General features: G+C 39.3%; 1 protein-coding gene across 2 annotated transcripts in view; it reads left to right on the forward strand.

The window, feature by feature from the left end:
• Nucleotides 1-17,322, forward strand: part of LOC149227449 (uncharacterized) — a 350,746-nt gene that overhangs the window by 115,896 nt on the left and 217,528 nt on the right. For both annotated transcript variants that reach the window (XM_089377795.1, XM_089377794.1), the window contains exons 5-6: nt 15,317-15,379; nt 15,662-15,916. In XM_089377795.1, the coding sequence (XP_089233921.1) occupies nt 15,317-15,379; nt 15,662-15,916 (318 nt within the window). The remainder of the gene's footprint in view (nt 1-15,316; nt 15,380-15,661; nt 15,917-17,322) is intronic.

Raw genomic sequence — 17,322 nt, forward strand, 5'->3', positions numbered from 1 at the left:
GAGAACTTAATCAATCCCGTCCTCACAGGAGAACACATCAATCCTGCTACAATCGCCATGGAGAACACATCAATCCAGGCCTCACAGGAGAACACATCAATCCGGCTACAATCGCCATGGAGAACACATAAATCCAGACCTCACAGGAAAACACATTAATCCTGCTACAATTGCCATGGAAAACACATCAATCCAGGCCTCATAGGAGAACACATCAATCCTGCTACACGAGAGCGAATCATCTTGTCCCACAAGAGAGCGAATCATCTTGTCCCAGTACGCACCACCAGGGGAGGGTGAGTCATCCTGTGGTCGTACGTTGCTACAGTAAGAACCGCAAGCCCCTAGAGCTCCCAGAGCTCAATGTATGCAACATGCAGGACCCTTTTACAAAGGTCTCTCGACGACTCCAAGTCGTTCGGGAAAATCACAAATTTGATCTTTCCCCAGGGCTCTGACAGAGTGTAGCGACCTGTACATCATCTTAATGTGATGGAGCCTCCTTGCTCATCGACTTACCATATCCTAGATGATGTCTATCTTCTGAATACGGGATTCCTCAATAATCGAATCCCACCTCTGGTTGTCACAGAGAATCACGGTGGTATTCATCATGTGTACAAACAACTCACTGAAGAGCTTCCCCAACCAGACAGCTTCGTACGAGATCATACTCATAGATATGTACCCGGTCTCGGCGGTGCTTACAACAACCGACTTATGCTTCCTGCTCATCCATAATATTGAAGTAGAATCCAAAGAGAAATAGCACTAAGAAGTGCTCCAGTGATCCTCCACACTGTCTGTCCAATCAACATTCGAATAATCATGCAGTTTCATATTTCCGGTAGTGTATCTCAATCTATGAGAGATTGTGTCCTCAAGACATCTCAGAAGATTCTTGTCACCAATCTAGTGAGGCTCAACCAAATATGAGCTCACAATGCTAAATGCAAAACATATGTTCCGATGAAGGTTCACCAAGAACATCAACACGAATGAGTTTTTGAAACTCAGAGGCATTTCCCAAATCTGGTCCGACATCACTACCATATAACTTCTAAAAGTTAAGATCGTCGAGGTAGTCCTAGGCTAGCAGTTTATCTTTCCACATTTGGAATCCAACTCCCTCTGTCTTCTACAAACGAGAGGGTCTGCACTTATGAGACATAGGTGTCGGTATGAGAGGTCTGTCATCCACAACCTTCAGATGGTTTGGATCGATTTCACTCCTAGTGAATCTCAGCTTCATCAGACAGCTGCTGATCCTCTCATACTATGCTCGGGGTGTCTTGCTTCAAGCCATAGAGGGCTTTCTATCACCTGCATGCATGAGATTCCTGATCATGAATCAAAGTCCTCGGGTTGTTCCAAACCTGTGGACTTATGGCATGAGAGTGATGGTCCCCTAATAAGATTTTCCTTCGGTACATCTCGGACATGTACTTTCATGCTCTTTTTGAATTTAGGCTTCCCTGTCACCATCTTACCCACAAACCTCCGGTGTTATGTGTCAATGGACATGGTCCCTAGTGGACTTCCTGTAACTTAATACAACCCTGAACTCAAAAACATCTTGGAAAATTCTATTTTCAAACACATACCTTTCCATCGACGAATGCCACCTTAAAACTTCGACTTCTATTCCTGGGGTTCCTTTGTTCTTTGAAGAGTCGGCCGTGTCCTTGATGAGCTGCATCTCTGCCATTCGTACACTCCTTCGCATAAGGGCCAAACTTATAACCAAGACATCTGCCTTTCCTTCCACCCTTAGATCCGAACTTCCCATTGAAGTGATCTTTAGGTAGGCCAACAGAAGTTCCGCTGCGCCATTCTGATAATATGCTAAGCTTCGACTTCACCCTATGTGAATTATGAGGAACCCATTGATCCTTCCGTCTTGTCCCAACTGTCTTTGGTGATTGCTCTTTCACTCTTGCTTGGGCATTGTCTTCACTTCAACACAGATACCATGTTAAGTTATGGTATGTTCTATGCTAGAGAAATTTATTAAAATTTTCATAGTTAGCAATCACATCAGCATTAAGATAAACTGTAGATAGAACATAAATATAAATCGTAGATGACAAGCCAAGACAAGAGGACACAAGATGTGGCGCTAGCCAGGGACAAACCCCACAATGTGTGGGGAAACCCTTAATCAATTCTTCTTTTATGTTCTTCAAAGTTCAACGGAGAAAGTGAGAAAGAGTACATTTACAATAGAAGTCAATACTTTGACTTATGATATCTACAGAGATTAGTTGAAGACATATTGCTTCAACTGATTCTCTAAGGTGACTTCTTCACCTATCATAGTGCTGCACCTTGTTCATTTGCTGCACCTCACCGTGTATCACCATCATGCTGCATCATACAATGCTGCCTGTACATCATGCTGTCCATGCATCATGTTGTCCATGATCTCATACATCATGTTGTCCATTCGTCATGTAGCTCCTGGCTAATGTGCATCATCATCATTATGCTGCCCCTGCTAGTATGAATCATTGTTATCATGCTGCCTGTGCATCATCGTCATCATGCTGCCTGTGCATCATCATCATCATGCTGCCCTGTGCATCATCATGCTGCAACCCTATAACATTGTCATCAGCCTTAGCTGCTTGCTATGGCTGGCAGCCTAGCAAAGCAGCTAGGCTATAGTTCCGAAGTCTTACACAATCATGTTGCCATCTACAGTGGTCCGTTTTCTTTTCTGACCTCTTTATAATAGATTTATATCAAGGTAACATGCTTGTGGTTATGGTTCCCTACTGCCCACGAATATTTGTGAATATATTGACTGCATTTATATATATTGACTGTGTATATATATATTCCTGCGGATATGATCTATAATGCCCAGCGTCTATGCATTGCCATAACTGTTATATCATTTCCTGCATATCCATAATGAACATCATGTAAATATATTGACTATGTATATATATATTCCTGCGTATATGATCTATAATGCCTAGTGTGTATTCATTGTTATATCATTTCCTCCGTATCCATAATGATGTGTGTAAATATATTGACTGAGTGTCAGTGTGTTGCCTGAGTAACTGCGTTCTTCAACCACGCTGCCTTGACTTCCAAGTGCGTTTCCCATCCACGTAGTGTTGCTGCGTATATTGTTGGGGCTGTCCACGTAGGCTGCTTATCTGCATTCTTCAACCACGCTGCCTTGACTTCCAAGTGCGTTTCCCATCCACGTAGTGTTGCTGCGTATATTGCTGGGGCTGTCCACTTAGGCTGTGTATCTGTGTTCTTCAACCACGCTGCCTTGACTTCCAAGTGCATTTCCCATCCACGTAGTGTTGCTGCGTATATTGCTGGGGCTGTCCACGTAGGTTGCGTATCATACTCTCTTCATATTACCAGCGTATATATTTCCATTGCCGTGAACAGATCTCCATGCTAGGACTGCGTTTAGATGTATAAACCAGCGTATATCCTCATTGCTTACCAGCGTGTAAATGTCTTCCTTGATCTGTGGCTGAATGTCTCCATTTCTAGCGTGTAAATTAGGGCATCATCTTAGGGCATCCTTCATTAGTGTCTCTCTTTCTCCAAAAACCCAAGACGTGGAGAGGAGAACACATGAAGAATGTGTATGATAAAATGACATCAAATCTTTTTCAATTTATACTAGAATGTATAGGTTGAATAGACATGACGTTTGGGCTTCTTGAGCCTACATAAGAGCTGGTCGGCTTGATAATAATTACATAAACAAAATAAATTCATATCTCCATAAATACTTATCGGAATCAAATGATCTTTGGATCAATCCTACACCTCTCAACGAGAGGGATCCAATAAAAATATCAGCTGCCATAAATAAGCTAACCCACATGGAGTTTGGCCTTAGTTGCCAATTTAACAAAGGTAAAAGGTCCCTAAAAGTTTATTCAACCGACTTAAGTTGGAGGTAAGTTTTAATGACGCTTGGGGCATGTAAATAAATTAACCAAACAATGAGAATTAACTTCTACTTGAAATGTATTTGCTTGACATGAAATAAAATGTTACTTTATGGAGAAAATTTGTCCAAATACTTGATGCATGTAAAATGTGCTTAATGGTGAAGCATAAGTAAACTTGGAACTATGTTCAAGCCAAATAAAATCAAGTAAAAAGTGTTTGCATGCAAAAAATCTGAAGTTGTTATGGATTTAAAACATGTAATAAGTTAAAATAAAGTGCATGCAAAATGAGTGTGATGCATGTTGTGTTAATTTCTCAATTAGATGATATGCATGCAAAATGAAATAAACCAACAAAGTCAGACCGCCAAGCCTCTCCGAAAGGTGGAGAGATAGGGATACCAATGGGGAAAACCCACGCTCCCAAAATCGGAAATTTTATTAGTTGTTACAAGAAGGAAAAAACAATGAAGTCTTCTCTTAAATCCATGGAAAGTCTTAACAAATTGGAATCAAACCATAGACTTTTCCTCGCTGAAGATTTCTACAATTTGAAGCTCACAAAGGCTCAACAAAATGCAGATTTTCCGAAGAAGAAGAAGAGAAGATAAGCCTCCTCTATGGTCACGACCAAAAGAGACCGAGAGATGGCCAAAATGAACTCGGCCTTTCTCAAGAAGAACATGGCCTTATCCAAGATGAATCTGGCCTAAAGGTGGAAGTAATCACTAAATCTGAGACCCAAAGTCCTGCATGCAAACCTGTAAATAATTTTCTGATGATGAATCCCGCAAGTAGTTGCAAGAGAACATGTTAACTCAAGATAACTACAAAGTATGTTACAAAAACAATCTACAAGAGGCTAGGCCAAAGAGTATGAACAAACTCTCCTCTTTGACTAGCCATGACTTAGCTCTTTGAAATAGCCAGATATTGATAAATGAAGTACAATATGTAAAAAATATTTCTTTCCAAGATTGATATTTTGATGCAAGAAATAAAAGCTTTAAGAAACTTGAAAGAATCCCTGCGAGACACAAATAAGATATAGATGAGACTTCGGAATTCAAAACATGCGGGTTTTCCTTGAATATTTTTCAAGAATGGGTTGATTCCTCTGAGAATTTCCCCTCACGCTTGAAAAACTTGACCAAATAATGATTCATCTACAAAATTTCACCACAAATCATTAAATCGACATGAAACTAAATAAGTACAGTAGAGATATATCTGTTATCCACTAGAAGATTTCTTTTCCTAAAGCAAATAATTAATTCTTATGCTAATATGAGATAGCTGCATACTAACATAACTTGAAACAAGTATGAAAGAAATAATGACATGAGGAAATAAATAGAAGCGGAACAACAAGTCAAGAGTTTACCACACATGCAAGGAGAAGAACACCATCACGCTTTACCCCAAAGACTATTGTATTATATTGTAAGTAGTGAATACAACCCCGTAGAGTCTCCTCAAGCACGATAGCTCGTATTACATGATACAATATGAGAGCCCATGGCTCTATTATATAGAGAGTTGGGAGCAAATCCCAATGAAGAATGACAATGACAAATGGCATTGGAGCCAATCCCAATGTAAAAGTGATTAAACAAGTGGCATGAGGTGACAATCCCAAAGAAAAATTCGAATTTGTTGAATGAAGCTCCAATGCTAAGTGTAAAAATCGAATTCTGGCAAGTGGACATCATTTTCTTCTTCCCTTATGTGCCAAATTCAAATTTTATGACAGAATGACAAGTGTATATGGGTGGTAACCCATGCGGGTACAATTTTCCACAAAAATCTCCACCAAATATTCTCCCAAATCTTCCCAAATGTGCATTAACTTCACAAATTCGAATTTCCAAGTAAGCAACTTTCTCTTTTAATGCCATAAATTCGATTTTATTTGAGCACATGCCTTTTCCTTGATTTTAGGGGTCCATATCACGTTGGGATTTCAATTTACCTCCCCCATAATTTTCCACCTCATTTCCACAACATTTAGCATGTGTGGATATTTATTTTTCTCCATTTATTTAATTTTTGGCTTAATTAATTGCCATATTTCCCACTAAAGTTAGGAAAAGTGTGTTTTGAGGGTTCAAAACACATTTTTAACCCATCAAAGTGTGTCATAGTAGAAAGCTGAGGGCGAGAGGTGCAAATTTCATTACTCATACCCCATACAACTTCTCTAGACATCACTTATTACATTACAAATACAATTTTATTAGCAATTTCCGTAGTGCGGAAATTAAAAAAATTAAAAAATGACTACCTAGACCTAACCAAATTCCACGAAATTTTTTGTGTGATCTAGTATGGTAATATACATCTAATCTAGACATTAAGATGTGTTAGGGGCTCAACCTTCAAACTGTCACCCTGACTTTGGGGTAAAACGTGAGTGAAAAAACCCATAAAATTATCTGCCTCTGAAAAAGAAGGGATAATTAACCAGATAAAAAACACTCCAAGGTGTACTTGTTTGCTGATCAAGTCCCAACATCCTAGGCCTGTTACAGACTCAAAAACTCATCATTACTAGAATCACTTATTACAATTCCCCGCAGAGTGTTGAATCTGGGTACAAGAAGTTGATGAGAAGATAGAAATAGAGTTGAAAAACTCTGTTGACTGATGATATATGATGGTACAAGTGTCCTCTAGATCATCCTTGGACATGAAGTCTTCATATAATCATCAGGGGCCACTCCAGTGGTCAATAGTTCCCACATGTACCCCCCGTGCGTTTCCCTATTCTTGCATCCCATCCATCCTAGAAACTTAGTGGAACATTGCTGCTAACCATAGGGTGAAATCCCCAGTGACTTTAGGAGTCAACTAATAATCAAAATATGATTAGTGACATTTAAATCAAAATAAAAGAATTCTTTCGTAAATAATTTTGCTAATAAATATTAAAAAACAAGAAAAACATGACCTAATAATTGAAAAAATAAATTGAAAATGATGCAAAACTTGATACTATGTTGGGCACGTTACCCACCAAAAACTTAGTAATCCATAGGAGAAAATTTTCTCCTCCTTGCACAACCAGCTAACCAACAGACCTATCGATCAACACATGACATGATGCCATAGATCTTTCACATATTGCTTTGGTCATATGTCTTTCTCCCATTCGACATTCCTTCCTGGAGGAAGGTGGGTCATCTATCGATAGGTACTTTAACCATTCTGTGATCATGTGCATTTACTTAATGTTTTGGGGCATACTAATATGAATCAAGGGGTGATCCGGATGATTGATCGAGCTTGATTTTATTCGTGTTTCCTCACTTCACCTGGGAGGTTAGTCTTGGACTCTAATCTAGTGGGACCTCCCTTGAGGCCTTAGGGTTATTGGAAGGACACTTCTGGGGAGGCTCTGATGTAAGTGGCGTGCCCATAATATTCCATACTTAATAATTTCCATCATTCCTTGTATTCCATATCTGTTCTTCAGGCTTGTGGTCATTAGTCATTTGGATTGGCACCTTGTCATTCTCATCCTTGAGTCAGGGCTAGAAAACTTTGCCTTGGAGGTTGATGCAACTAAAAGAAAAATACAAGAAAAAGAAAGGCACAATGAAAGAAATAGATAAAATGCAAAAGGTGTCCGGGACAAAAATTAGCACAAGCAAAAGCCTAGCATGAGCTTTATGCCCCTCATTAAACATCCCCTGATTCCTAGAGAAAATTGTTGAAATTTGGCAGCTCAGGGAGAAATTCCCTCCGTTTGGAAGCCTTCCTCATCCAGAGAAGACCCTACTAGCCCTTGGAAGAATTTAATTTGGTCAAGGAAAAATATTATTTTGATGTGAAACCCACGTGCACAAAAGTACAAGTCGGCCTGGGCAAGGAAATTCGACCACCTAAGACACATATAAATACACATCATTTCACATCATTTGGAGGCATCATCACATCAAGCATTTCTTCTTCTGTGTGGTTCGATTACTTCTGAAATTGCACGTTCATTCTCACACGTGCGAGGGAGAGAGTTTTTTTTTGGCCAAATTTGTCTTTTGTTTTGGGCCTTTGACCAAATTTGACTTTTGGGACTTGGAGCATCGTTTGATTTGATTTGAATTTGAATTTTTGATCTGTTTGGAGCGCTGAGGGTAGTCTTTGACTCTAGTGTAGTGGGACCTACTCTAAGGCTTTAGGGTTATTGGAAGGACACTTTTAGGGAGGCTCTGATTTAAGTAGCGTGCCCATGATATTCCGTACTTAATACTTTCCATCATTCCCTCTATTCCATATCCATTCTTCAGGCTTTTGGTCATTAGCCATTTGGATTGGCACGTTCTCATTCTCATCCTTGAGTCTGGGGCCTGGGCTAGCAAACTTTGCCTTGGTGTTAAAATTGGCAACCAGGGCAAAACTTCATGTGGGTCATCTTATTCATGGCTAATAATATTTTTATTAGATTCCTCTCGTCGAGAGGTGTAGGATTGATATAAAGATCATCCAATTCCGATAAGTATTCATGGAGATATGAATTTATTTTGATTATGGAATTATTATCAAGCCGACCTACAACTCATGTAGGCTCAGAAGCCCAACAGTCGCATCTATTCACCCACCAACGTTGTGTATAAATATAAGAGGACTTTTCCTCATTTAGACTCACTCATCTCATCACATCTCTCTCTCTCTCTACTGCGCAGATATGAGTGTCTTCTCTACTGCGCTGAAATGGGTCTCTCTCTCTCACACATGTGAAGCCGGAAGCTGTTGAATTTGAAGCTGCAACTACAGAAGTAAATATTGACTTGCGTGGCCTAGAAGATCTCCTCTTTGGAACTGCGCTGTAGGTTCATCTGAACCTCCTTTGAAAGCCGCAACTTTTGGTGGTGGAATGAAGTCAATCCGATGAACGGTTTGTAAGATATCGACTGCCCTAGTTTGAAGCCAGAAACTGCTGAAACTGAAGCTGCAACTACAGAAGTAAAGATTGACTTGCATGGCCTAGAAGATCTCCTCTTTGGAACTGCGCTGTAGGTTCATCTGAACCTCCTTTGAAAGCCGCAACTTTTGGTGGTGGAATGAAGTCAATCTGACGAACGGTTTGCAAGATATCGACTGCCCTAGTTTGAAGCCGGAAACTGCTGAAACTGAAGCTGCAACTACAGAAGTAAAGATTGACTTGCGTGGCCTAGAAGATCTCCTCTTTGGAACTGCGCTGTAGGTTCATCTGAACCTCCTTTGAAAGCCGCAACTTTTGGTGGTGGAATGAAGTCAATCCGACGAACGGTTTTCAAGATATCGACTGCCCTAGTTTGAAGCCGGAAACTGCTGAAACTGAAGCTGCAACTGCAGAAGCAAAGATTGACTTGCGTGGTCTAGAAGATCTCCTCATCTGAACTGCGCTGTAGGTTCATCTAAACCTCCTCTGGAAGCCGAAACTTTTGGTGGTGGAATGAAGTCAATCTGACTATCGGTTTGTGAGATATGGTCTGCCCTAGTTTGATAATGAAGCCGCTACTGCTGATGCTACTGATCTAGGGTTTGCTACTGTTGATATGAATCAGATTTATTGTACTATTTCTCTCTGCTGAATTATTGAAGATAAAAGAAGATTTGATCAAAGGGTTTCCCCACACATTGTGGGGTTTGTCCCTGGCTAGCCGCCACATCTTGTGTCTCTTGTCTTGGCTTGTTTTCTGTCGATCGTTTAATGTTCTATCTGCACTTTACTTTATGTACATGTGATTGCTAATCGGTGGAATATAATAAGAAAAAGAAGTAAACTGTTATAAGCATAGAACATACCATAACTTAACACTTGGAGGTTGATGCAACTAAAAGAAAGATAGAAGAAAAAGAAAGACGCAATGAAAGAAAAAGATAAAATGCAAAAGGTGCCTAGGACAAAAATTAGCAAGAGAAAAAGCCTAGCATGAGCTCTATGACCCTCATTAACCATCACCTGAGTCCTAGGGAAAATTGTTGAAATTTGGCAACTTAGGGAGAAATTCCCTCCATTGGGAAGCCTTCCTCATCCAAAGAAGACCTTACTAGCCCTTGGAAGAATTTAATTTGGTTACGAAAAAGTATTAATTTTGATGTGAAACCCACATGTGTACAAAAGTACAAGTTGACTTGGGCAAGGAAATTCAATCCTCTAAGACACATATAAATACACATCATGTCACATCATTTGGAAGCATCATCACATCAAGCATTTCTTCTCTTGTGTGGTTGTGCTTCTTCTCAAATCGCAGGTTCATTCTCACATGTGTGAAGGAGATTCTTTTTCTATTGGCCAAATTTGTATTTTGTTTTGGGCCTTTGACCAAGTTGACTTTTGGGACTTGGAGCATGGTTTGACTTGATTTGACTTTGAATTTCTGATCTGTTTGGAGGGCCGAGTTAATTGGAAGGTTGACCAAACTTTTTCAAAGCACTTTGACTTGCGTTGACTTCATATTTTGGGCTAGGGTTTCCATAGGTCAACACCTTAAATTTAATCGAATTTTGTGGGAGATTTCTTCACTGTTTTGATTGGATTTGACAAAGATTGGAAGGTCGAGTTGGCTAGTGCTTTGACCGAATTCTTTGGAGGATGCTTTGACTGTTGACTATTGACTAGTTAGGGTTTCTTTTGCTAATGTTGACTTCGACCAGAATTGACAGATTTGACTTTGGACCATTTTTGACTTGGTTAGTTAAGGGCTTGACCCTTTGACACGTTGTGGATGTACTTGAACATTGTATCTCTCTGTTGAACATTTGATGACAATCTAATAGAAGAAGAATTTGCAAAGGATTTACCCCCTTGTGGGGTTTTTCCCTGGTTTTTGACCAAATATTGTGTCTCTATTTTTCTTGTTTATCTTGTATTGTGCATTGGTTTACTGTTCTATCTACAATTGCTTATTGTTTTTGGAAGATTGAATTATATTGGATAAATCATTTGCTAATAAAAGAAGAATTGGAATAAGTTGTTAAGTATGGAACATTGAAAAAATTAACATGGTATCGGAGCTGAGGTGAAGACAAGGCCAAGGCGAGAAGAGAGAAGCAATTACCTTTGGCAGTAGCTGCTAGCCAGTGGCCCAGTGGTACTGGTCAGAGTTTACTTTTGTTGTAGAGGCCATTTCTAGCCTCCTTGGTTATGTGTTTTTGTTTTGAATCTTTTATCATGTATGTATTGGACAATGCACTGGGTGCCATTTTGATATAATGGATATATTCATGAGCCTACTTTGATCATACGTTGTCTTCCATCTATATTATAATGCTATGTGTTTGGAAACATGAATGAAAATCTTTAAAATTATGTTTTTAAAAAAATAAATAAATATTTAATGTATTTTTTACAACAACCGAGTCATTGAAATCAAGCCGGCCGAGTCGATACCGAGTTGGAGTCGACCCTCGGCCGAGTCGGAGTTTTAAAACATTGTTTTGAATATAAATGCAAATATATATATATATATATATATATATATATATATATACAGTAGACACTTCGCTTCCTATATTTTTAGAAAATGACGCTTTCGCGTCACGGCTTCCAAAAAAATGTCCCCGTTTCTTCCCCGCTTCGTGTAACGTTGGCCGAGATTGCTCAGAGTGAGGGTAATTTCCCTCAGATTAATTTTGCCAGTATTTTCTCAGTAAGATAGCCAATATTCAACATCCATAGATTGTACTCAAATTTCACTGCTGCATAATAATAAAAACCCTCAGTGATTGCATCGGTTTTCCCAAGTTGGGTTTTTCGAGGGACATTTGTCCAAAAATAACTGTGTTAATTTTTATGTGTGTGTGCTAGAATTTTCTGAGTTTCTAGCTCTATTTTCTTCCGCAGTTTATTTGTGAAAATCACAGTGTGAATTATTTGATATTTGTTGTAGCAGATAAATTGTTAAATAAATCAACAATTAGGAAAATAATTTCCAGTTGTTGTGATAGATGAAATTTTCACATTCTACATCCTTCTCAAAAGTGGAAGGCTCAGATTCGCTAATGCTGCTTGACAATGCCAAATAACTGGAAAATTTGGTAGGTGGTATACTCTGCTTGAAAGTGCTACTAGGAGCCTCCACATGCTCCTTAGCATCTCTCAATGTTTGCTCGGCCCAGCTCGTTCTCCTCCTCGTAGGGCTCGAAGGAATATCCAACTCATCCTTTGGATCTACTAACTGTGTGCCTACTGTTGGTGCTGCTGGTCCTTGGTCAACCTTAGGAGCTTCTCGCCCTCGCTCCTCTACCACTATTGGCTCCTTCTCATGAGATCTCCTAAGTTTCATACCCTCATCAAGTCTAACATCCTGACTCAAGAACACCTTCCTTTGTCTTGGAATGTAGACTTGGTAGGCCTTTGTGACCTCACTGTAGCCCAAAAATACGCCCTTTTCTGACTAGGGTTCCAGTTTAGTCATCTTCTCTGTGGGAATGTGGAAATAAATTGGAGCTAAGGGTTGTAAGGTACTTTGAGCTCCTTAATTCCTGCTTCCCTGCAAAAATCCTGAAATTTGTTAGAGGTTTACTCAGTCCCATTATCCGATCTCAACACCTTAATCTTCTTCCAAATTTGGTTCTCCACAAGAGCTTTGAACTCCTGAAACCTATCGAAGACGTCATCCTTAGTCTTTAGGATGTAGATCCAAGTTTTCTTGGAATAATCATCTGTGAATGTTGCAAAATGTGAAGACCCTGCGATCAATGTCACAGACATAGGACCACAAATATCTGAGTGCATCAAGTCTAGCACTCCCTTAGGCCTGGTCACACTGTGAGGATACGTAGCTTTGGCCTGCTTGCCAATTGCACACCCTTCACACACTGCATCCTGCTCCACCCTAATCTATGGAAATGCAGTAACCATCCTATGCAACATAGGGAGAGCTCTGTAGTGTAGGTGCCCCTTCCTCCTATGCCAAATCTCGCTTTGGTTGTCACTCTCATGTATGAGAGCCTTCACCCGCTGTCCTCTCAATAGATAGAGATCCCTCTCCCTTCTTCCAATCACCTGCTTCTTGCTGAGATCAGTCCCTTTCGGCCCAACAACCACTTCACCTCCCGTAAAGCTGACCTCTAATCCTCTGTCTTCTATGGCTGAAACTGAAAGGAGATTTTTCTCCAACCCCGATACATATAACATCTCGTTCACATCTATGATGCCACCTGAGTCCATTTGAAACTAACTACTCTTAGTGCCTTTCATTGCATACTTGGCCTTGTTAGGTGTCACTAAGCTCCACATGTAAATCCCTGGGCCACCTAGTCATGTTGGTGAAGACATCTCGTGATCCTATCATATGACGAGATGCTCCACTATCCACGAACTAGGCACCTCTCATGACGTTCCAGAAAGGTAAGACACTAAGGCAAACTTTTTTTCAAACTTCTCTTCCATCTCCTCCATCTGTGCAGGAGTTGCTGTAGCAGTCTTGCCCTTGCCTTCATCTTGTTTGGACATTGTCTAACAAAATGCCCGAACTTGTGACAAGTAAAGCATTTAACTTTGCTCATGTCCTTTTCCTTCTTGTGTTGTGAAGATCCTCCTGCACTCTAATTCTACTTGGCCTTTGCTATGCCTTTTTGCTCTTGGGCAGTAAGAGCAAGCTCATCTTTCTCCTTGATACCCTTTCACTGCCCTTTGGTTAATGAATTCTCCCATATCTTCTAGATGAAGTCATCCCATACCTGGCTCGAATCAGGAAGTTGTTGCCTAGCAAGGATCCCATCCACAAAAATGGTCTGGTGCTTAACACAACCTTTTAGAGCAACTTTCTCCAGCTCCAAATCATTCACAGTTTTCTCAACAGCTATAAGCTGATCACGAGCCTGGTGGATCCTCGTGAGGTAAGATGTCATGGTCTCGGATCTATTCATTTTGATGTTGTTTAATTTCTCTTAGAACACCATTTTTCTGTTTTCATTTGAATTCTGATAAAGACCGGTTAGAGCTACCCACATCTGTCTTTTGGTGTCCTTCCTTGATATGTGAGGAATTATCTAATCTCTCACATCATCCAAAATTAGGCAGCTTGCTTTCATATCTTTGAGCTTATGCTCCACTGCAAGGTTTGAATCAAAAGGAACCTGAATGACTCGGTTCACTATCCCATAGACCATTCATCTTTAGAATCATAGTAATTCACTCCTTCCAGGGACTGAAATTTGTTGCCCTGTCTAATCTGTCTTCATATTGCAAACCATTGAATGATGCCATCTCGACAAATCAACCACAATCACAAAACCCATCTGCAAAATTTTAATAAAATAATTCTGCTGCTGCAAACACTTGTGATCTCAAATATCTCTATTAGAGTCTTCTAGAATGCCTAGATACCATGTTAAATTTCAAATACCAGGCATATTTATTTTCTCATGACAATTTATTTTATCCCCAACAATTTATTTATTTACTCAAATAAACACTGAATTATTGAAAATTAAAATCACCGGTACTTATAAATTTTAGAAATAAATATATGTAGTGGAATTTAAATCAGAGAGATCAATCACACATTGCAAAAATAATTCACCCATTATCTATTAATTTGGAAAATTTGGGTTTTCGACCTACAAGGATACAAGGAGAAATATAATATTCGAAACCTGTAACTCGGCTCCCATAGAATGAATTCGGCCCAAGGAATTTGGTCTCTAGGAAATCAACCTCCAAAAGAAATCAACCCAAATACTCAACCAGCAAAATCGACCTGCACCCTCCTTGCATGCCACTACTGTGTACTAGGAAAACTCGGCCCTCTAACATTTTGGCCTCCCCTAGATCAAATCAATCTCCCTCTAGGGACTTGTCCCTTGCAATCTCCTCCACTCAGCCTCCTCGATTCACCCTCAATCCACTCGCACTTCCCCTTCTCTGAGCTTCAGTCCACTGAGCCATTCACACTTAGAGAAAATCACTCTCTCTTCGTGATGACTTTCTCACTTGAGTTCTGTGTGCCTTCACCTCTTTTCTAGGTCTCCTTTATAATATTCGTTAAGCCCAAATCCCTAACCCTTATCTCCCTTCTAGAACATCTTGGAGATCAACGGTTGAGATTTTTTTTTAAAGTTAAATATTAAAATTATTTATCCCTAGAAAATGACTTCATAGTCCACAATAATTAATTCACTTTAATTATTGTAGTTTTCCAAAGTTAAACACAGGAAGGAAGACACAAGTCACTCACTCCACTTAACAAGCACCTAGAAGAGGCAAATAATGTCTTCCACATGCAAGATACCAAGCATATGTCGAAGACCTTCCAAAGCTACCAATAACTTCAACATTTTCTAACTGAATGACTTGCTTTTCTGCCATGGTTGCAAAAATGTATTTTGATAAACTAGATTTTAGGGTTTAAAGGGCTGATTTGATTTTGAGTTCTGTAAAAGTGCAGATTGAGAAGAGAATGGAAAGGCTCAAGAAAAGCAAGCCAAAAGATTCACAGGCAAAGGTTAAGGTAATGACAAATTCGGTCTATGGTGATTTTCTGTTCCTTTTCACTGATTGCTGCGTTTTCACATTAGGAAACATCCATAGAGGTATTATTTTCAAGTGCAGCTGAGTAGTGCGATTGATTTCAGTTGCATTGTTGCTTCGATTCATTTTGTTTATTGATCATCCAGTGGTTTTCGTCTTTAAACCATTTACTACAAATTATAATAGTTTTAGAGTTACAATTTTTCATAATTATTATATTAAAGGCGATGCTGTTTTCTGTGTTGTGATGTCTTATTTGAAGGAGGAAACAGAGATGGCTGCATTACGACAGATTCATGAGGCACTGATGGCTGGAAAACCAGCAAGATCAGTAAATTTGTCAGATTATGAAAAAGAAGCTATTCGACATCTTTGTTTGCTTACAATGAAACCTGTTATATATGTAGCCAATGTGGCTGAATCAGACCTTATTGAGCCTACTAAGAACCCTCACGTTAAAGCGGTTGTGGAAATTGCATCTGAGCTCAGCTCTGAGGTGGTGGCTGTCTCAGCACAGGTTAGATTCATTATTCTGTGCATGGAAGCTGCTTCCGCTTTTTCCTAAATTTTCAAATACTTATGTAAGGGTTTGTAGACAACTCCAGAGTAATAATAAACTACATTTTATTTCCATTTTCTGAAAATGATCTTGTATGAGATTACTGTACATAAAAAAAATACAAGTTGTACAAATCAATGAGGCAGGTCTAGCAGATGTCTCCTCTCGTTTTATTTTACTTTTAAATTATAGAAGAAACTCAATATTGACAATGTATACTTTTATTGATTTAGAGGAAATGGTGGGAAATCAAATTCATCAAAAGATAACCTTTGTATGAAATTAATGGGCACTGCTAGAAGAAACTATACCAGTCCACCATTCTTAAAGTGACCACCCTACAATTCAGATATATTCACTCCCTTGAGATTAATAGTAAAAACAACCATTCCAGCTAACAAAGTGTTTGACCCCAATGATAATCTTGATAAAAATTTGAACAGTTTGTGAGCTGTAGGGAATATGGAGATGAGCAATGATTGGTTCGTACAGGTGCATGACAACAGTCAGTAGGGTCTTGGAGATACAAATGTCTTTGATCCTTTAGAATAGGTCTCTTTGGGGAACATTGTCAAAAGATTTTTGAAAGTCTACCAAACAGCAATAGTCTTTAGAAGAATGATGTGGAAACTCCTTGACAATGGCTTGGATTGTGAGTATGAGATCAATGCTTTGATGTGCAGGTTGGGATCCCCAAATTGTCATATAGCTCTAAGGTGCCTATTACCCATGTATGTACAAGGGTAACCATAGGAGAAAATTTTTCTCCCATAATGCAAATTTCCTGCCAACAGCTTCATGTGCCCCTCAAATAGCAGCCTCTTAGAGGCCTTTCACTAGTAGTCAGCTCATCAGTGTTAGTTTTTGTAGCATCGAATGTGTTTTATGTAGAAATTTCTGTTTTCCCACCCTGGTTTTCAGTTTCTCCTTATTTCTCCCATGTAGTTAAATGCCCATTCCCATAACCATACATTTAACAGACTGAAAAAAATAAATATTGCTGAAAACACAAATTCTGGAAATTTTTCAGAATGCTGGAAATTGCAGAATTAAAAATCAGCAATCAAAAACAGCCATTAAAACACATTAAAACACTGATATTTTTGGTCAACTTGACCCTGGAAAAACCCCCTACAACTCTTGGGGAAAACCAGTTTGAGAGCTCTTCTTTATTTCTGAAAATTGCCTTTTTACAGTGAGAATTATTCAGCAAAAAAATCAGCAAGCAAATTTACAACTTATCTCCTTTCCCGTGCCTCACAGCAATCTGGAAATTACAGCAAACAGGACAGCAATAGATGCTGTACGGCCTCCGTTTTGTGTGCAGAAAAATCAGCAAACTGCTCCTCGATTTTTGTGCAAAA

Source organism: Pinus tabuliformis, chromosome J (genome assembly GCF_031772625.1).
Source record: "Pinus tabuliformis cultivar Carrire ecotype Pingquan chromosome J, CPIR1, whole genome shotgun sequence".
NCBI classification, from domain to species: Eukaryota; Viridiplantae; Streptophyta; class Pinopsida; order Pinales; family Pinaceae; genus Pinus; species Pinus tabuliformis.